Below are 21,873 nucleotides of genomic sequence, written 5' to 3'. Positions count from 1 at the left end.
CAGATTGGCTTCTTTCACTTGATAGCTCATTTCTTTGTAGTGCTGAATGATACTCCATCGTCTGGATATACCACAGTTTATCCATTTACCTACTGAGGGACATCTTGGTTGCTTTCAATTTATGAATAAAGCTTATGAATAAAGCTGTTTTAAACATCCATGTGTAGGTTTTTGTGTGCACTGAGATTTCCATCTCTTTTGCGTAAGTACCAAGGAGCGTGATTGCTAGATCTTATGGTAAGAGTATGTTTAGTTTTATAAGAAACTGCTAACCTCTCTTCCAAAGTGACTCTCTGTGTTTACGTTCCCACCCACAAGGAATGAGTTTCTGTTGCTTCTCATACTCAACAGTGTTTGACATTGTCACACAACTGATTTTTGTATATTGACTTTGTATCCTGAAGGATGAAGGAAAGGGTAACATATATTGACTATCTTACTAAACTCCCTTATTCTGGTGCTGCTCAGGATTTTCTATATAGATGATGCCTTTGAAAAAGACCTTTAACTTTTTTTCTTCCAATTTTGATGCCTTTTATTTCTTTTTATTGCCTTACTGGATTGCCCAGGCCTTCAAGCACCATGTTGAATACAGTAGTAAAGAGTGCAGTGAGACAAGAAAAAGAAATAAAAGACCTAACAATTGTTCTCTCTTCCTCTGTTTTATGAGTGTATAAGATTGGTGAATTGTCCCTTTCATCTATACAAAAATGCCCTTTATCAAATGGTAATGCTACTCTCTTGAAGTCTACTTTGTCTAAAATTTGTATAATTCTTCTGGCTTTCTCATGGTTAGTGTTCACATGCTGTATTTTTTTCTACATTTTTACTTTTTGACATAAATCTGTGTGCCCTTTGTAAAGCGTATATAGTTAGGTGCTGCTTTTTAAAAAGTTGTTCTTACATTCTCTGCCATTAAAATGAGATGCTTAGTCCATTAATATTTAACATTATAGATATGCTAGGTTTAAATTTTTACCTTTCCCTTTGGGGGTTTTTTGGCCTTCTTTTAGGTTTTTTAAAAAATCCATATTCTGTTGGTTTTTTGCAAAGGTGTAGTAGTTTTTTTTTTTTTTTTTTAAGATTTTATTTATTTAATGGTGGTGGGAGAGCATGAGCGGTGGGGAGAGGGAGAAGCAGACTCCCCGCTGAGCAAGGAGCCTGACGTGGGGCTTGATCCCAGGACTCCAAGATCATGACCTGAGCCAAAGGCAGACACTTAACTGACTGAGCCACCCAGGAGCCCCTAGGTATATTAGTTTCTTAGTGTTTCCTCTAGAGATTATGATACGGATTGTTAACTTTTCACAGTGTACCATAAACTAATATTAACAAAATAAACATCTATAATTTGACAGCTATGAAACTGGATCTTGCCATTTTTATAGGGTTTCATCTCCAGTTTTCTTTGCTATATTGGTCTAATTAGTGAAATTCTGAATATAATGGTAAAAACCATATGGCAAAAATCACATTTTGGTGATTTTTTAAAAAAAGGTTTTATTTACCTGTTGCGGGTGGGGAGGAAGGGGCAGAGGGAGAGAATATCCAAGAAGACACCCGCTGAGCAGGGCCCCCATCCTTCCAGCCATGAGATCTGAGCCCAAGTCAGATGCTTAAACTGACTGAGCCACTCAGGTGCCCCTTGGTGATTTATTTTAAATTAAAGATATTTATCTCCCATTTTTATCATCTTCATACCACAGTTCAACATTGCAACTTTTTTTTTTTAAAGATTTATTTATTTGTCAGAGAGAGCATGAACGGGGGGGGGGGAGCAGCAGGCAGAGGGAGAGTGCTCCCCACTGAGCAAGGAGCCTGATGCAGGACTCAATCCCAGGACCCTGGGATCATGACCTGAGCTGAAGGCAGCCACGCAGGCATGCCCAACATTGCAGCTCTTAATAAAATGTGACTCGGAGCTGGGTAATTAGAAGCCAAAAGGTCTGTTGTAAATACTCTGTATATTTTCCCGAGTTCAGAATTTTCACATTTTTCAGAGTTGAATAGCAGAGGCAAACAGGATTATTTACTCACCTTTTCACAACCAGATTAAATCAAAGCAAAGTATTTCATGATCAAGTCCAGGTTGCACTGGGAATTTTTTCTTTTTTTTGTTTTCCTTCCAAATTAAACAAAAAAAAATTAGTTAACATATAGTGTAATATTGGAAAAATTTTCAGTAGACCGCATCTTTAATTTTCTCAATGAAGTCTTATGGGAGATAGGCTGTTTTTATTTTTATGTTTTTGATGTGTGTCCATTTCATTGGAAATCCCATTTTCCACATATACTAAAGTATTTCTTTCTAGTTCTGTATTAATAGCGTCAGATCTCACAGTGCTTTTTGAATTTTTTTCTTAAATTGTCTTAATTGAATTCTGAAAGGGTTATCTAGCCTTAGTAGGATCATTAAACTGTAAGAAAACTCAGCATTCATACGGTATGTGCTTGTGTCCATTTATAATAACTTAAACATCTGTTAAAATCCGTAACAAGTGTGAATAATGAGATGCCATGTAATGTTAACTTTAAGAAGTTTTGGTTCACAATATATAAGGAACAGGAGTACAGTATCTTTTAAATAAAGGCTTAAAGTTTTGATTCTGAATTTGGAAGGTGGAAGCAGTTTTTCTTCCCAAAAATATGGAGCTGAAAGAATTTATATTATGCACATTTATGTATACTTATATACATATGTCTGTCAAAGGTAAATATTTGTGGCATTCGTATACTATTTGAAGAGTTTGTTTAAGCCACATCTACATACTCTCATACACACAGAGTTCAACTTAAAACCTTCCTTTTCTCTGTAGGTTAACTATTTGTAAAGTGTTTCACGAGACAATGAGGAAATGGTTCAATGCCTCAGTCAGGGAGAATTCCAGTGACATCTGCAGTGGAGAATTATATGGAGAATGGGAAACAGAAGAGGCCAAGATTGGAAGAGCAGGTGGGGGAGTAGGACATTAGGTCAGATGTAATAAAAACTTATGTGGAACATGACAAGTATTTTTTATTGTGTCTGTAGCACTTTAACGTGATTGTACTTAGTAGAAGAATAAGAAATAGTTGTTTAAATCACCTGTGGTATAAAGAAGAGGGATCATATCTTTATATGACTAAAATAGAGTATTGAATGTAGTAGAGCTTTGTAGAATACTCTTGTTATGAGAAAAGGTAATATTTTAATGTTTCAAGCCTTCAGAGTAATTTGGGCACCTTATGGTGGTAGGGTTTTACCTTCTCTCTCCCTTCCTTTCCCTCCCTCCTCCCCCTCCCTTCTCTTCCCTTCCTTTCCTTCTTCTTTTCCCTTCCCTCTTCCCTTCCCACTTCCCTTCTCCTCTTCTCCTCTCTTCTCCTCCCTTCTCCTCTCTTCTCCTCCCTTCTCCTCTCTTCTCCTCTTCTCCCTGGCCCTACTGTGAGGTAGTGCTAGTTTGGAATGAAATTCTAAAAGTATCTCCATTTGGATATTTAAAAATTCTCTTTGCATTAGGGATTTAAAGCAACTTTATTTTGAAATGATTTTATTTACTTGTTTATTTAGAAATAATTTTAAAATTAGAGAAAAATGACAAGAATAATATGAAGAATTCTTACATTCTCCCACATCAATTTTGCTATCTTTTATTTATTTTTCTCCAAGATCTATATATGTGCATGTGTGTATATATATTTTTTTCCTGAAACTTTGAGAATAACTTGTAGACATTATGCTCCTTGACTCCTAAATACATCAGAATGTTTCCTAGAACAAAGATAGTATCTTATATGATCATAGTATAATTATCAAATTCAGCAAACTTAGTATTAATACAATATTCTTGTCTAATATACAGTATACATTAAAGTTTTGCCAATTTTCTTAATAATGCCATTAGTAACAGGCATTATTCCCTCCATCTAGGATTGTTAAGATCGTGCATTACATTTAATCGTCTCTAGTCTTTAATCTGTATATTTGTATATTATGACAGTGATGTTAAAAATAACCGTGTAAAAAGGCTTAGCACCCAAGAGGAATTTTTAAGAAATGTTAAAATTAGAATTTATTATAAATAATCATTTGAATTTCTTCTTTATAATTCTGCTCTTTTCTTTTTGGGCTTGCTGCCATCTATTTTAATGTCATCACTTTGGCTTTCTCTGTGCATGACATATACAGTCTCCTCTAATTTCATTTAACTCAGTTGCTAGGAAGAAACTTTTAAATTCTAGTTTTTATTTTAAAATTGGGTTGAGCTTGTCAAGGGGATTAGGAAGGACAACAAGAGTTCAAGATGCTACTCAGTCTGTTCACATGAAACAGAGCTAGTGAGCCAGAATGGGAGGGAACCTTTTACTTCCTGACATTTCTTGACTTGCTTTCTTGAATGGCTTATTGTGAAGCAAGTAATGCATAAGATCAGTGAAGAGTTCATATGATGGAATTTGAGGATAATGAACTAGAATGAGCATCAGCTTTAGAGCTTGATAGACCTATTTTGAATCCCAGTTACTAGCTGTGTAGTCTTGACCAAGTTATTTCACCTTAGAGGGGATTTCAGGTGAAATGGATTTAATAATACCTATAGTGCAAGTGTTTTTGCAAGCATTAGTGATAACAAATGCAAAATGTATAGTAGTGCCTGGTATATAGTTGGTACTCAAGGAATAGTTAGTATGTTTTTATAAAATCATAGACAGATCTAGGAAAGATCTTATGAAGAAAATGAAGCCTGTTCAGAGAGGTTAAGTAACTGTTACTGTTCCCATTAGAATGTAAGCTCCTTGAGAGTAGGGGCTGTTTGTATCTTTTACTGTATGTTCTTTAGAATGTATAGAGCACGGTACTGGATCTTAGATACTTGGTAAATATTGCTTGTTTAAATACATTTTAGACATTCAAATTCAAGACATATTGTAATGTCAGATACATTATCATCTTTATCTGGTTTAAAATATTTATTGTTGATAAACCTTTGGTAGTTACATTGCTCTTGAACTTTGCATGAGTGAAAAATGTAATTTCAGGCTTGTCAGGTTATCAATAGAAATGAAGTAAAGCAGTTTTAGAAATATATATTTGATTTCTAATTCAGTACCAAGAAGGCTTTTATGCAGGCATAATTAAGCTGTTTTATGTAGCTTTTTAGCATATGTCGTGTTCAAATGCCACTTTATAGTGAATTACTTATTTTTGTCATAAGTGTTTTCTTTAGTTATCTCTGTTGCCATGCACACATATAATATCTTTGCCAGTGGACTCACTTTTAGTCTTTTAGTTTCTTTTTAGGGTGTTTATAACTCTTAGAAGATTGATATTTCATGAGTTTCATTCTTTTGTGGAAGTCTTCTAAAGAATAGAGAAAACATTTGCTTGTATATTTTTAAAAGTCATTCTATCTTGCAATTACCATATGGGTCTACTGGACCATCTTACAAATCTAAGATGCATTTGATGATACTAGTAATCTTATTTTTCCTATATTGTGAAACATTTTGCTATTTCATCCAAGGAATTATTTCATCATTACTCATCATTTGCTCTCAATCATGCAAAAAAAAAAGTTTGAAATAATAAGAAAATGAACGGTGGAATTACTTAGAGTAGAGGTTGGCAAACTTCTTTTAAAAAAATATTTGAGAGAAGGGGCGCCTGGGTGGCACAGTTGTTAAGCGTCTGCCTTCGGCTCAGGATGTGATCCCAGCATTCTGGGATCGAGCCCCACGTCAGACTCCTCCGCTAGGAGCCTGCTTCTTCCTCTCCCACTCCCCCTGCTTGTGTTCCCTCTCTCACTGGCTGTCTCTCTCTGTCAAATAAATAAATAAAATCTTTAAAAAAATTTTTTTGAGAGAGAGTGAGCACGAGAGAACAAGCATGAGCGGGGGCGGGGAGGAGAGGGTCAAAGAGAGAGGGAGAAGCAGACTCCCCACTAAGCAGGGAGCCTGATATGGGGCTCAATCCTAGGACTCTGGGATCATGACCTGAGCTGAGAGCAGACACTTAACCAACTAAGCCACCTAGGTCCCTTGGCACACGTTTTTGTAAAGGGTAAGATAGTATATATTTTTGTGGGCCACATTTGGTCTCTGTAGCATATTCTTCTTTAAACAACCCTTTAAAAATGTAAAAGACTATTCTTAGCTTACAGGTCATATGAAAATAGGTTGTGGACCAAATTTGGCCTGTGCACCTTAGTTACCATTGCATTATCCTAGAGTCTTCATATTGCATTGCTTAAAAGATTATGTCATCTTTCAGGAAGGGTAAAAGGAGACTGGAGACACCATCTTTATGCTGTATTTTTTCATGTTTTTGCTTTAAAATTGGATACAGCTTGTAAGTGGACACTGCTGAAAATGGGTATGTGTAAACAGGCAATTAGAAGGTGATAGGTGTAGAAATAAAACAGATTCATTGGATTGGTTATTCTACATAATTTTATAAATCTAAAAATGACAGTGCTTTGCAAATTATGGATCAAAGAAGATGCCTGTCCAAATTATGAGACATTAAAAGTTTTTAAAATTTTAAAGTTTGAAATACTGAATTTTGATAATGCAGTTGATAATGCAGTTGCTAGAAAAAGAACCAGAAGTAGTGGTAAGTTAGAAGCTATTAGAAGATGTGTTAAAAATCAAGAGTCAGATTTATAAGATGGATATATTCCATATTTATTCATGACAGTGAACTGTGGTATTCAGAGGCTATTTATAACTTAAAAACCTGGGAAATGTGCAATGAATATTTGCATTTGTTGAACTTCAGTACTTACTAAAAATTCTAATGAAGTTGTTTTTCACTGTCTTCTTGTAAAATTTTTTTGTAAAATGACTTAAAATGTATATATTTTTAAAGAGTCCATTAGACCCAGACAATAAATGATGATGGCTGCTTTTCCTTGTGTACCAGCAGTAAAAGACTAGTTTGTAGGATTTCTTCCTTTGAGGTTTGCCTTGTGTTAGGTTCTTGGCTTGCATTAAGGAGGGACCCTTTGAGGAACACCTTTGAAAGATTTTCTGCTGCTGTTACTATTAGAATGTTATTAAGGAATTTATCTAATTTTTTTCTTCAAGACCAGGTCAGATGTTTTACTTTCTCTGTTTTTGTTTAATTTTTTGACACTAAGACTCAGTGTAATTGATCATGTTTTTCTTTTTACTTTTGCTCTCAGGAATTCAGATCCAAAATTAAACACTCAGTTTCTGTATTATGTTCCAGTGTTTCTTTCCCGTGTTTTATGGTTTACAAATAAGAAACTTTGTACTTGAAGGTTATCAACTACTGTGTTGAGCCCATTTTGAGAATAAGAGTAACCAAAAGAATGATGTAATTGCACAGTGGGTCCCTTTGAAATATAAAGATTGCCTAAGACTTTTGAGTCTTTTTTTTTTCTCTTAAGTTGTCTTAGTCCCAGAGAACTTTAAAATGAAGTCAGAATTTCCGTAGTCTCATCTTTTACAATGGGCCTTAGCCACTTTTACTTAGTAATTCGCTAGGAGCTTCCATTTGATAAAGAGAGGGTTAGAGATGACAAGGCTTTCTGCTTGGGCAGATCCCTCCCTGAGTAGATAAAACTAAGGCAATAAAAGATTGTATTAAACCTTTTTCCTTGATTGAGGTCATTGGAGCCTCTTATACAGACAAATTAGATTTAAAACAAAGTTTTGGTGAAGTAAGGAACTTCACAAGTCCATCTCTCCATAAAAGCAACAACAGCAACAAAAACTGACAAAAACATCAGAATCTTTTTCAGGACTCTGGAAACTAACCAAAACTTTGTAGTAACCAGGCGAGCATTTAATTAAGAAAACCACTGAATCTTGGTAAGAACAGTGAGCTTTGTGACATTCTAACTTACCCTGGATCCATCTCCTGTTCCTCAGCTCAGTGGTAGCCTTGGAAATAATAGCTCATGTTGTTGGTACTGGTACCAGAGGGAGCAGAATGGACCGCATTCACAACAAATAATAATTACAATTGACCCTTGAACAATATGGGGTTGGGGCGCCAATCTCCTGTGCAGTTGAAAGTCTGCATATAACTTTTGACGCCCCCAACACATAACTGCTAATAGTCTGCTGTTGACTAGAAGCCTTACTGATAACATAAAAGTTATGTATGTAATATACATGCATTTTATATGTTAAATGTGTTACATATACTTTATGTAAAAGTTAGAGACAAAATAAGCTTGAGAAAAAATGTTATTAAGAAAACCATAAGGAGATAAATTTACAATATTGTACTATAAAAAGAATCTTTGTGTAAGTGGACTCAGTTCAAGCCTCTGTTGCTCAAGGGTCAACTGTAATTTGTTTTGGTTTCTCTGGTGGTTCCCTTGAAGATTAATTGAAAAGACTTTCCTTTTTCTTAGTAAAGTGACAATCTGGGAGTGTTTGTCAGAAATACTTCCCTGCAAATGTACTTGTCACTGCTGTCTGATGCACTGACAGCGACTGGGGCAAAAACAGACTGACTGCAAAGCTTAGGAGGGAAGGCTGGGAATAAGATACTTTGTATTTTTTTTTAAAGATTATTTATGTATTTGAGAGGGAGAGAAAGAGAGTACACGAGCAGGGGGGAGGGGCAGAGGGAGAAGCTGACTCCCCTCTGAGCAGGGAGCCCAATGTGAGACTAGATCCCAGGACCCTGAGATCATGACCTGAGCTAAAGGCAGATGCTTAACTGACTGAGCCACCCAGGCACCCTGGAATAAGATACTTTGGGGAATAAGGCTTTGAGTTCTTGGACCTGCAAATTTTTGGAAGCCTCAAAGACAATATACAGTCAGGGCTGTGCACATGCTCAGGAAAGAACTTAGAAGGTTCTAAGTTCTCACTTCTGGCTGACGTTGGGGCTCTGCATAAGCAGGAAGTAAAGGCTAAGGCAGAGTTGTAAACTACCTGGCTAGTGTTAAAGGAATGTCCCAAACACAGAACCCATCTGCAAAGACTGGGAGAATTTTTGGGTTCCAGGCTTCTAAGGGACTATCTTTTCAATCACTAGCTGACCACTAAGCTAATAGAAACATCACTGGTTACACATGACAAAAATACTTCAAAGTATTGGTTCAGAAAAGTTATTAAGGAAACAACAAATATTAACAATAAACCTGAGGAGGGAGAAACATCTGATTTCTAGATTTGCTGCATTATAATATTCAGCATCCAGTTTCCAACAAAAAGGAAGCATGCAAAGAAATAAGAATGTAAGGCCCTTTCAGAGAAGAAATGAACAGAAACTGTCTCTTGGAAATATATAAGATTGGATTTACTGAGAGTTAAAGGAAGCCAGGAGAATTATGTGCCATCAAATAGAAAATATTAATAGAGAAATTATAAAAAGGAGCTAAACATAAATGATAGAGCTGAAAAGTACAGCAGCAAATGGAGTTCACTAGAGGGTATCAGTAGATTTGAGAAGGCTGAGGAAAATATCCGTGAACTTGAAGGGAGGTCAATTGAAATACCTAGTTTGAAAGGCTGAAAAAAGGGGGCGCCTGGGTGGCACAGCGGTTAAGCGTCTGCCTTCGGCTCAGGGCGTGATCCCGGCGTTATGGGATCGAGCCCCACATCAGGCTCCTCTGCTATGAGCCTGCTTCTTCCTCTCCCACTCCCCCTGCTTGTGTTCCCTCTCTCGCTGGCTGTCTCTATCTCTGTCGAATAAATAAAAATAAAAACCTTTAAAAAAAAAAAAGGCTGAAAAAANGTTCCCTCTCTCGCTGGCTGTCTCTATCTCTGTCGAATAAATAAAAATAAAAATCTTTAAAAAAAAAAAAGGCTGAAAAAAGAAAAATGAACAGCCTCTGAGATACCATCTTGTATACCAACATATGCACAATAGGAGTCCCAGAGGAGGAGACAGATGGGGTGGAAAGAATATCTGAAGAAATAATGCCCTAAAACTTTGAATTTGATGAAAACGTTACAGACTTAAGTTCAGTAAATTCCACATAGAATAAGCTCCATACCAAGACATACCATAATCAAACTGTCAGAGAGAAAATGGCAAGAGAAGCAACTCATCAAATAACTATTCTTAGTAAGATTAACAGCTGGTTTCCATTAACAGTGGAGTCCAAAGGCACTGAAAGAAAACTGCCAAGAATTCTCTATTGAAAGTATCCAACAGAAATGAAGGAGAGGGGTGCCTGGGTGGCTCAGTCGTTTAAATGTCCAGTTCTTGATTTCGGCTCAGGCCACCATCTCAGGGTGGTGAAATCCAGCCCTGCATTGAGCTCCATGCTTGTAGTCTGCTTGAGATTATGTCTCTCCCTCTGCCACTCCCCCCACATGCGCGTGCTCTCTCTGTCACTCTCAAAATCTTTAAAGAAAAGAAATGAAGGAGATAGTGAAGACATTCTCATATGAACTGTGAGAGTTATTACTCAAAGACTTAGCCTACAAGGGATACTAAAGAGAGCCCTTCAGGCTGAAAAGAGAGGGCATGAGACAGTAATTTGAATTGCCATGAAGGAAAAAGGAACACAGGTAAAGGTAACTATGTAGGTAATCATAAAAATCAGTATTGTACATTTTGTTTGTAACTCTTCTCCCCTCTCCCCCCATTTGATATAAAAGACACCTTCATAAAATGGAAACTGTAAGGTGCCTGGGTGGCTCAGTCAGGTAAGCATCTGCCTTCTGCTCAAATCATGATCTGAGGGTCCTGGGATCAAGCCCCACGTTGGGATCCCTGCTTGCTCAGTGGGGAGTCTGTTTCTCCCTCTGCTTCTCTCCCCACTCCTGCTCTCTTGCTCACTCTGCTCTCTCTCTCTCAAAACTGTAAAAAAATGGAAATTGTAAAGCTATGTTCATGAACATGCTATGTATAAAGAAATAAGTTATGACAACGCATAGGGAGAGAAATTACATAGCAAAGTTTTTGTGTACTACTGGTATTAAGTTGGCGTAAATCCAAACTAGGTTGTTATAATTAAGATGTTTATGCTAATCCCTACTGTAACCATTAAGGAGATAATAAAAAATACATAGTAAAAGAAAGGTTAGAGAATTAAAATGGTACACTAGGAAGTATCTGTTTAACACAAAATTAAATTTTCCAATTAAAAGGCAGAGATTTGCGGAATGGATTAAAAAAACGTGATTCAACTATTGAGACACAAAGTGGTTGAAAAAAGATACATGAAAACAGTAACTAAAGAGAGCTTGAGTGGATGGACTAAAATCAGACTAAATAGATGTATGACAAATTATTATGAGAGATAAAGACATTATATAATGATAGTAGATAAAGATCTATCAGAAAGGTAATAACAGTAATAAACTTGTTTGCACCTGCCAGCAGAACCTCAGAATACATGAAGCAAAACTTGGCAGAATTGAAGGGAGAAAATAGTTCAACAATAATAGTTGGAAACTTGAATACCCTACTTTCAGTAATGGATAGAATGACTGGACGGAAGGTCATCAAGGACGTAGAAGACTTGAGCACTGTAAGCCATCTAGACCTACCAGACTTACACAGAACACTGTGCCCACAACAGCAGAACACGTTCTTCTCAACTGCACATGGGGCATTTTCTTGGGTAGACTATATATTAGGCTACTGTAAAACAAGTCTCAGTAAATTTAAAGACAAATTATACGAAGTATGTTTTCTGACCACAGTGATAGAAGTAACAAATCTGGAAAATTCACAGATATATGGAAGTTTAATAAAACAATATAAAAATATTAAAACTATTTTAAACTAGCCCTATTTAGTGAGAGGTGTGTGTGTATATTTTTAAATCACAGAATACATTGTAAGTTTTTTATTCATATTCTTGAAAATTTAAGGAGAGTTTTGATATTTGTAAGGAGTGTTCTAGTTATTAGGAATATGTGTTGCTCCAGATTTTTGTTCTTCAGTATTTGATTAAATATTTTACAGTCTATGAAAACAGCAGATAACCAAAAATCTGTTGTATGATTTTTTTCCTTCAGACTAACTTTTCTGATTGTCTTATGTGGATTGAAATTGGCCCCTATTTTCCACATAGAAGTTAAATGGCATTTACAGGCTCAGGTGTATACTTAATGACACCTTGATTTTTAAAGGGGAGAAGTTACTAAGTATTTTCTATGATAAGGTTCTGTATTGCCTGTTTGATAACATAACATCAAGTGTTACATGGGGTGATCCATGACATTTAAGTAGAATATGCCATGTCATTTATCAGTAATAATGGTAATTTAAGATCTTTCTTTAGTGGAATAATGAGAAAATGCTAAAACTAATTTAAAAAATCTTAAAAAATATCCTTCCTTTGGAGTTAGCATCGAGAATTTTTAAATGTAATTAATGCTTATTCATTTATTTTTCTCATTCTATTACTTTCCGTTTCTACCCACAGTAATTTTAATAAGTTTTTGAGAAGTAACAGCTGTTTTTCTGGGGGGGAAAATTTTAGTTTTCTTATTCTTTGTTAATGTGATAAAAACTAGCCTTCTACATTTCTTTGAAAAGAGACAGATGTTCATATAACAACTTTATAGTGCATGTGGATCAGAGGTTTTTCAGTATTTACAAAGGAGTTTGTATGGCTACAAGTTAAATTTGAAATTTGTGGTATGTGTTAATTTTTTTCAGGAGAAGGAAGCCAGCACCCTTTTGGAGCCATGAATATTGTCCGAACTCCATCTGTTGCTCAGATTGGAATTTCAGTGGAATTATTGGACAGTTTGGCTCAGCAGACTCCAGTAGGCAATGCTGCTGTATCCTCAGTTGACTCATTCACTCAGGTAATGTAATACACATTATTTTCTAAAAAAAATCTTAAAACCAAATTCTATATATTTTTTTAAGATTTTATTTATTTACTTGAGAGAGAGAGAGCACGCGCGCACGCCCACAGGCTCACACGAGTGGGGGGAGGGGCAGAGGCAGAGGGAGAAGCAGGCTCCCCGCTGAGCAGGGAACCTGATGTGGGACTCTATCCTGGGACCCTGGGATCATGACCTGAGCTGAAGGTGACGCCTTACTGACTGAGCCACCCCGGTGCCCTCCAAATCTATACTTTAAAATTAGCCTGGTGGTAAAAAACATGTAAAAATGAAGGTAAACATGTATGGCGTAAGTTATTAGCTTCCATGGATAATTTAAGCTTGCCTGCTTTCTTCTATATGTATTTTAAAATTTGTGAATGTTTTGAAGAGACTTGTTTTTATAGTGATGAAATAGCTCAACGTAATTTAAAAATGGGATTAAATATTAGTTTTTTCTTTTTCCCCTCCCACAGTTAGTATGCTAGGCTGTGGGTATGTAGTTGTGAAACTGATAAGCAAGATCCTTGTCTTCATGGAGCTTAAAGTGACATAATTCCATGATGGTTGACTTTTAACCTCTGTATGACAAAGGCCTGAACAGGAGAGTGATGTAGGCAGAGGTGTAGCTAACGCAAAGGCCCTGAGGTAGAAATCTGTTGTTTGAAGAATAATATGAAGGTCTTTGTGACTGGAGTGAGTAAGCAAGGGTGAGAGATGGGAGATGAGATGGGAGATAACTGGGGAGGGGGCTGCGGGATAAAATCATATGGTACCTCATTGGCTTTTATAAGGACTTCGATTACTTTTTTTTAAAGATTTTATTTATTTATTAGAGAGAGAGCACGTGCACACGAGAGCACAAGCAGAAGGAGGGGCAAAGGGGGAGAGACAAGCAGACTCCCCACTGAGCAGGGAGCCCAAAGTGGAGCTCGATCCCACATGACCTGATCTGAAGGCAGACACCTGACTGACTGAGCCACCCAGGTCCCCCTGTAAGGACTTTTACTCAAATTCTGTTTGGAAGAGAAGAAATCAGAGTTTTGAGCAGAAGAGTAGTAGGACCTAACTTATATTTTAAAAGGATCACTTTTGCATTTTTGGACAGACACTGTAGTGGGAAGGAAGAAGATCAATTAGGAGGCTCTTGTGAACATCTACATGACAATGATAGTGACTTGAACCAGGGAAGTTTGGGGAGGTGGAAGTGAAGGTGATTGAAAGTACTGGCATACCTCGTTTTATTGCGCTTCACTTGATTGCGCATTGCAGGTATTGTGTTTTTTACATACCGAATTCATGTCAACCCTGCATGGAGCAGATCTGTTGGCGCCATTTTTCCAGCAGCATCTGCCCACTTGGTGTCTCTGTGTCACATTTTGGTAATTCGTGGAACATGTCAGACTTTTTCATTATTGTATTTGTTACGGTGACCTGTGATCAGTGATCTTTAATGTTACTATTTTAATTGTTTTGGGGCACCACAAACTGCACCCATAATAAGACGAAGAACTTAATTGATGTGTGTTTTCTGACTCCTCCACCTACCAACTGTTCCCGTATCTTTCTCCCTCTCCTTGGGCCTCCCTATTTCCTGAGACACAATAATATTGAAATTAGGCCAATTAATAATCTTACAATGGCCTCTAAGGGTTCAAGTGAAAGGAGGAGTCAATCCATGAGGCAAACTTCATTGTTGTCTTATTTTAAGAAATTGCCACAGCCACCCCAACCTTCAGAAACTACCACCCTGATCAGTCAGCAGCCATCAACATCAAGACCCTCCACCAGCAAAAAGATTACGACTCGCTGAAAGCTCAGATGATGTTTAGCATTTTTTAGCAATAAAGTATTTTTTAATGAAGGTATGTACATTTTTTTAAAAGACATATGCTATTTACACACCTAATAGACTACGGTATAGTGTAAACAAAATTTTTATGTGTATTAGGAAACCAAAAAATTCATTTGACTCACTTTATTGTAGTGGTCTGGAACTGAACTGCAATATGTCTGAGGTATGCCTGTAGTTGATTTCTGGAGATAATGTGAAGATGGAGCCGATAGTGTTTCATGATGTGGATCGCATGAAAGGTCTGAGATTAAAGAGAGACATCAATTATAGCCCAAGGATGTTGGCTTGAGGAGCTTGAACACAGAGATGCTATGAAAAGAGCAAGTATGGGCTGGGAGTGGAATGAGGAGTTGGATTTCGGTTGTACTATGGGATACCTGCTAGACATCCAGCTAGAGATGACAAGTGTAGAGTTCGAGAGGTCTGGGATATGGATAAAAATGTGGGAGTCATCAGTGTAAAGATAGTATCTAAGTTTTGAAGGGTGTACGATTACTACAGAAGTAACTAAATGAAAAAGTTGGCCAGTGACTGAGCTTGGGGCCATTTCAAATTTGCGACCTTAAGAGATAAAGAGAAAGAAAAAGAGCAGCCTGAAGTAGGAGACCCAAAAAGTGGTGTTTTGGAAGCCAAGCAAAGACTGGTTTTTAAGAAGGAAGAAGCCTCAATAGTATCACACTGCTGCTGAGTCAAGATGAAGGCTAAGAAGTATCTACTGGATTCAGCAAGATGGAAGTCATTATAAAGTTAGATAAGAGTTCAGAGAGTAGAAGGGGAGTTTGGAGTGAGTTGGAGAGGAGGAAGTGGAAACAGGGAATATAGATGACTCTTGAATGTAGTTACAGAGGACAGCAGATAAATGGTTTGGTTGCTTGAGGGGGCAGTGGGGACAAGGAATTTTTTTTGTTTTTACTATTTTTAAGGGGAGATATTACATCACGTTTGATGAGAATGAAGCATTAAAGAAAAACTGACGATGCAGGAGAGTGGGGAGAGTTGCTGAGCTCCTTGAATAGGAAATGGGAGCATATTAGATCGGATAACAGATAGTATTCACAGTAATGACTATATGGATACAGATGCAGGGGGTTGATAAATGTGATGAGAACTTGTGCATGTTCTCTCTTGATACCTTCTCTTTGCTCAAACAGGAATCAAGGTCATCGGCTAAGATTGAGGGGAAAGGAGTATTGGAAATTTAAAGAGGATTATTAAATAAGTCCTCTAGGAGAGGAGGAGGGTGAATGCACTAGGGAACCCCTTATGAGTTTGCTGGGCAGCATACTCTTGAGGGTTGTGGCCATGAGTTTAAAGTCAGACTTGTCACATGATCTCTGGAGAACAGGCTGGATTAAGAATGACAGAGTCTGGGTCTTACTGTTTTTTTTGTTTTTGTTTTCTAGTAATTAAAAAAATAAACTGCTGTGCTGAAAATAGCAAGTTGTAAAGCAGCATTTAATAGAATCCCATATAGACTGTATTAGAAAAATGTCTGAAAAATACATACCAAAGTGATGTTATCCCTGGAAAGGGGCAAGGGGACTTTTTACTCTATATATTTATAAATTGTTTGAGCTTTTAAAATAAAGCATATATGTATTTTTTATTAAACATCTTATTATGAAATATTTACATATATAGGAAGTACATTCCACCGATATTTATTGCATGCCTGCTGTGTGCCAGTTTTCTAAGCACAAATAAAAATAGGTAGACAAAATAATAGGTATCCTTATAGAGCTCTCTTTCTAGTGCAATATATATGAAGACTTCTGAGTGTCTTCTACCTACATTTAACTGATATTTGCCATATTTGCTACTAATTAAAAAAAAATGTATTTCTGGTACAGCTTGCTGGCCTCACTGTATCTCTCCTTCCAGTTCTTCCCCAGATAGCTACTCTTCTAACTTCATATATCTTTGCCATCCTATGTTAGTATTCTAAAAGAAACATTTATATATATCCATAAAACATGTATAGCATTATTTGTTTAAACATGTTTCTAATATATACTCTTAGTATATCCTTATTTCATTTAGTTTTTATTAATAGTACATGTACATAGCTTAAAGCATCAGATGGTTTTACATGCAGAACAGTTGTCCTGCTATACTTCTTATATTCTGCTCTTATTCTGCTTCTCAAAAGCAGTCACTTTCAACCTCTCCCTCATTTTTTTTCTTTACCTATTTCTTCCTGTATTTACTTCCATGTGTCAGAAAAAAACTTGCTTAATCTGTTCTTAACCAATTTATTTGTTATAGGTGTTTTCCATCGACTTACCAATACCTAATGTGAATTAGCTCTCTCACTCCTCTGCTCCCCGGCATACAGAATTGTCTTTTCTCCCCACCTTTTTTTTTTTTTAAAGATTTTATTTTTATTTCTTTAAAAGATTTATTTATTTATTTTAGAGAGAGGAAGAGAGAGCACGCATGTGCTATGGAGAGGGGCAGAGAGAGAGCTAAGAGAGTCTCAAGCAGGCCGGGTGCGGAGCCTGATATGGAGCTCAATGCCATGACCCCAAGATCACGACCTGAGCTGAAACCAAGAGTCAGACACCTAACTGACTGCGCCACCCAGGTGCCCTAAAAAGATTTTAAGTAATCTCTACATCCATCGTAAGGCTTAAACTCACAACCTGGAGTTGTGTGTTCTTCCGACTGAGCCAGCCAGGTGCCCCCACACCTTTTTATTATAGATTTTCACTAAATTAATGTTCAGAATTTTCAGTATTATGATCAGGTAAATATTTTTCAGAACTGAGCCAGGTGTAGTACTATGATTACATTTCCTTTCTTGTATGACTTTGTTTTTCTTGGTTAATAAATGCTTCATTTTTTCCTTTGCATGGATTTCTATTTCCAGGTCTAATTTATGCCCAAACTCTGCCAAGTATAAATTCCTATTCAGTATGTTTTTAAGAAGCAATTTTAAATTTGTTTTGGAAACATCCCTCTTGAAACTTTTTTTTATTCTTCTGTGGACTGATTATTCTCTGCGTCTGTTGCATAACTGTAGTCAAGGTATTCTTTTCTTTAACTATTGTTGTAGAAATTCCTTTTATTTCTCTTCTCTGTTGCAGTCCTTTTTTTGTTTCCTCTATTTTCCATTCTTGTTGACTTCTTTGTTTTTAAAATGATTATAAATGGTATACTATACAAATTTCTACAATTTGGTGTTGTTCACTCAGCATTATTTTTAAGACTTATCTGTGTTGATACATGGAATAAATCTAGTGTATTTTAATTGTATAGTACATCATTGTATGAATGAGACAGTTTTTTCATTTCCATAATGATAGATATTCTCACTAATATTGTTTTAAGACCTTTAATTTTTGCCAAACTGATGGATAAAATTTGAATATCACTGTTGTTTTGGTCTGTATTCCTAGGTGACTGGCGATGTTGAGCATTTTTTCTCATTTTAACCTCATTTGTATTTTTTTTAATTGGAATTGACCATTTATGTATTTTGCCCAATTTTCTATTGTACTGTTTGGCATTTTTAAATTTTAGCTTTCTGGGAAGAGGCCTTTATGTGTTCTGGGTAATAATCCTTTGTTCTAGATACTGTAATTCTCCTAGCATGTTGCTTGTCTTTTAATATTGTTTTTGGTATCTTTTGCATGCAGACATTATATTTTTGTGTTGACAGTTTTTTCAGTTGTTTCTTTAATTTTTTTTTTTTTTTGCATTGGAGAAGTCCTTCCTATCTTATCCTAATGTGTGAAGGTGTTATGTTTCATAGTTATTAAAGCTTTAATTGAAAGCTAGTCTTTTTTTTTTTTACTCTGAGTTAATAGCATATTTGTTATATGTCATGTTTATCATATATATCATATAACATGTCACATATGTTTAGATTTGTTTCTGGTCTCTCTCTTCTATTCCAGTTAGTTTATTTGCCTGTCCCTTTGCCAGTAAAAGTCTTAATATATGCTAGTCCAGGTCCGTCTTCTTACTCATCAAAATAAGCTTACATATTCTCCATAATAATTTTAGTGTCACCTTATTGAGTTTCATGAAAAACCTTATTGGATTTTGTTGGAAATAACATTAGATTTATAGGTTTAATTTGGGGAGAATTGCTTCCATTACATTATGTCTTCCCATCTATGAACATGTTGTATCTTTTCACTGAATGTGGTATATATGTCCTTTAGATTGTTTTCTTTCCTGTCTCAAGACAGTCTTGAAATATTTTCCTAGGTATTTACAGACTTTGTTTCTATTCTGAATTGGATCTTTTAAAAGATTTTTATTTATTTGTCAAGGAGAGTGAGCAAGCATGCACAAGCAGGGGGAGAGGCAGGCAGAGGGAGAAGCAGGCTCCCAGGGAGGGGTCATGACCTGAGCCGAAGGCAGACACATAACCCACTGAGCCACCTAGGTGCCCCTCTGAATTGAATCTTTTAAATACAAGTTACATTTTAAAATTGTGTTGTTAGTGTTAAGCATTGCTGTTGATTTTTGTTCCTCCTAATACTGATTTTTTTAGTTAATGATTTTACTGAACTCTGGATATTAGTCCAGGTAACTTAATGGTTGCCTCCTGGATTAAACTACCTTGATATTATTAAGCAAAAAGATAAAAGCTAATAAGGCATTTCCTCGCTTTATATTTAGGCTTTTATCTTTCTGGCAAGAAAAAAACTTCCTACTATTTTATATGAGAAAGTAGCTTGATTTGAGAAGGGTGGGATTTGAGGAGGGGGGCATAGTAAATGTAGAGGTAGAGATAAAAGAAGATCTTTTGAAGGAAAAACATTTTTTCCTTTTTTTCTCCAAAATGAATATGTTAGGAAATTAAAATAGTTAAAAACCGAAGAAATTCTTTGAGCTATGAAGAAAGTGCTAAAGGCAGGTTGTTAAGATTTTGTGCCACGGTGTCATTTTATGACTTTCTTTAACTTATAGCATTAGACTGTTTTAGAACTCACAGTCCTTAAAACCAAGTATACTGCAGGAAAATTTTTAATTAAAAATGTTAAGGTCTAAATGGAATATTCAGTATAATTCATCAATCTATTCATTATTAACTTTCCAGTTCACACAAAAGATGTTGGACAACTTCTACAATTTTGCTTCATCATTTGCTGTCTCTCAGGCCCAGATGACACCAAGTCCATCTGAAATGTTCATTCCAGCAAATGTGGTTCTGAAATGGTATGGGACATTTTGTATCTCTAATATTAAGGCTTTTAGTAACTATATATATTTTTTGCTGGTGAATGTCTTTCTTCTTTGACATTTAAACATATTCTTTCATTGCAGACACCAGCATACATTAACAGTGGCATGCCATTAAAAAGTATACTGTGGAGTTCACATCAAGGAGTGTTCTTACTCTAAATATTCTGTTATATAAGTAGCCATTTTGAATTTATAAAGACAAGAAAATACAATTGCTTATATTTAGGGACCACAATTAAGGCTGTAAATTTTTAATATTTTTGTTTATAAGTAACCATATATAAGTCTTGAAATACAAAGCGATATTTTTTTGTAATTTTAGAAAGTCTTGGTCTAAAGTAGATATGCATAAAGCACCAGGATTATTTATACTGCACCCTGCACTTAAATAATTAATAAAATTTATTTCCCTAGCTTTCCCATGATTCTGTTTGTAGGTATTCTTTTCACTTTGAATATCCCAGTGGTGGGGGATACATGAGAATTTGTTGAGCAGTGGTAGCATGGTGTAGCATGGATAGCTCTGGAAGGTATTAGGTTTAAGCTTTGTTAAAATGCAGGTACGTGACCTTGAGCAAATTCCTCTCGTCTATTCCTCTATGAAATGAGGGAGAAGGAGTGAGATTTGATTTTTTTCCTTAGGTCTAGCTGTCAGGTTTGCAGAAGTTAAAAAATTAATAAAATTTATTATGATTTGTGCTCTCTGATCCAAGCCAGTCATACCTAAATCACTATGCTTGCTGTCCTTTTATAAGAATAATTAAACTTCCAGATTAACTTTTTAGCTTTTTTGGTTTTTTATCTTAGCTTTTTAGAAGTGAAATCTAAAGTTGTTTGCTTTTTGATAAGTCATTTGGTAGATTATGAAAGATTTAATTTTCTTGTAAATATGTTTTTTCTTTTGTAGGTATGAAAACTTTCAAAGACGACTAGCACAGAACCCTCTCTTTTGGAAAACATAATTTGAATAAAATAATTTTTAATGGATTCTGAAATTTGTCATGTTTTGAAGAGAAATGCCTCCATTTAAAAGTACGAAGTCAAAAGGATCATGAAGCCTAAGTTTAAAAACTGCTTATTGACTGAAGCTTAATGAAAATCTTTATAAAAAATTAAAAACATGGAAAAATGAAAATATGTTCCTTATTAATGAGTTTTTCTCTCTTAAGCTTAAAATATTCAGAGCCAAAACACTTTGTTTTGGCTAGGATTCATTTTTTACTTAAAAATAAAGCATATTCACAACAATAGTGTGCCAAATGCCATTGCATTTATAATCTTTCATTTGTTTTTATAGTGGTTTGCTAGAGTAGTTAACTTAAAATCAACTATATCAAAATTTGGGGGACTTTCTGAAAAACATATCAAATATACATTTTTATATACGGAGAAATTATTTTCAGTTAGTATTTATTAAGATTACAAGTTTTTCCATTAACACAGGTTGGCTGTCAGTTTTATATCTGCAAATTCATACATCATTATTTGTTTAACAAAATTGCCATGGTTAAAACGGTGAGGTTTTATTTAATACTGGTAATGTTGTGAGGCATTTGTGTGTATAATATAGGGTGTAATACCTTTGCCTATGAAGTTGAAGCCATTGTATCTCATTCAGAAGGGAGCCCTTAACTCATTTATACTAGTGACATCCATTGACCAAAAATCACCAAGTAATCAAAGCTAGGCTTATTAGCTTGCTGTACCAAGCGAATACAAACACCAGAGGAACTGTGGGGTGTTTCCAAAGGAAGGGTACATATAGGAGTTTGGGGCCTCTGGTTAGTTTTGAAACATTTTGTCAAGGATTGGTGAAATTTGAAAACTAGAGAGTTGCTGGTACACTTAGTGTCATTAGAACACATGAGCCTGTGCAGAATTATCATTCCATCAGTTTGTGGTTTTATCTTGAAGCATGTATCTGATTGAGCTAGCAGTAAGAGTTTGAGCTTAGACAATTTCTTGTGTTGTCAAAGTTTGGTAGACTTAGGAGTTTTGCAAGCTGTACATTTTTGCAAATTGTAGTTTCTCTTTCAATTCTCAGTTTTCTTCTGGTCTTTCTTCAG

General features: G+C 35.8%; 1 protein-coding gene across 1 annotated transcript in view; it reads left to right on the top strand.

Moving 5' to 3' along the window:
• The window catches only part of HIKESHI (heat shock protein nuclear import factor hikeshi), a 50,711-nt gene extending 29,769 nt beyond the window's left edge, over nt 1-20,942 (top strand). The window contains exons 3-5 of the mRNA XM_002917306.4: nt 12,581-12,732; nt 19,662-19,780; nt 20,715-20,942. Coding sequence (XP_002917352.1) covers nt 12,581-12,732; nt 19,662-19,780; nt 20,715-20,769 — 326 coding nt within the window. The 3' untranslated portion in view covers nt 20,770-20,942. The remainder of the gene's footprint in view (nt 1-12,580; nt 12,733-19,661; nt 19,781-20,714) is intronic.
• Nucleotides 20,943-21,873: the final 931 nt, after the last annotated feature.

Source organism: Ailuropoda melanoleuca, chromosome 8 (assembly GCF_002007445.2).
Source record: "Ailuropoda melanoleuca isolate Jingjing chromosome 8, ASM200744v2, whole genome shotgun sequence".
Classification (NCBI taxonomy): domain Eukaryota; kingdom Metazoa; phylum Chordata; class Mammalia; order Carnivora; family Ursidae; genus Ailuropoda; species Ailuropoda melanoleuca.
Note: the sequence above shows the minus strand (reverse complement) of the source record. Positions and strands in the feature narration are given on the sequence as shown.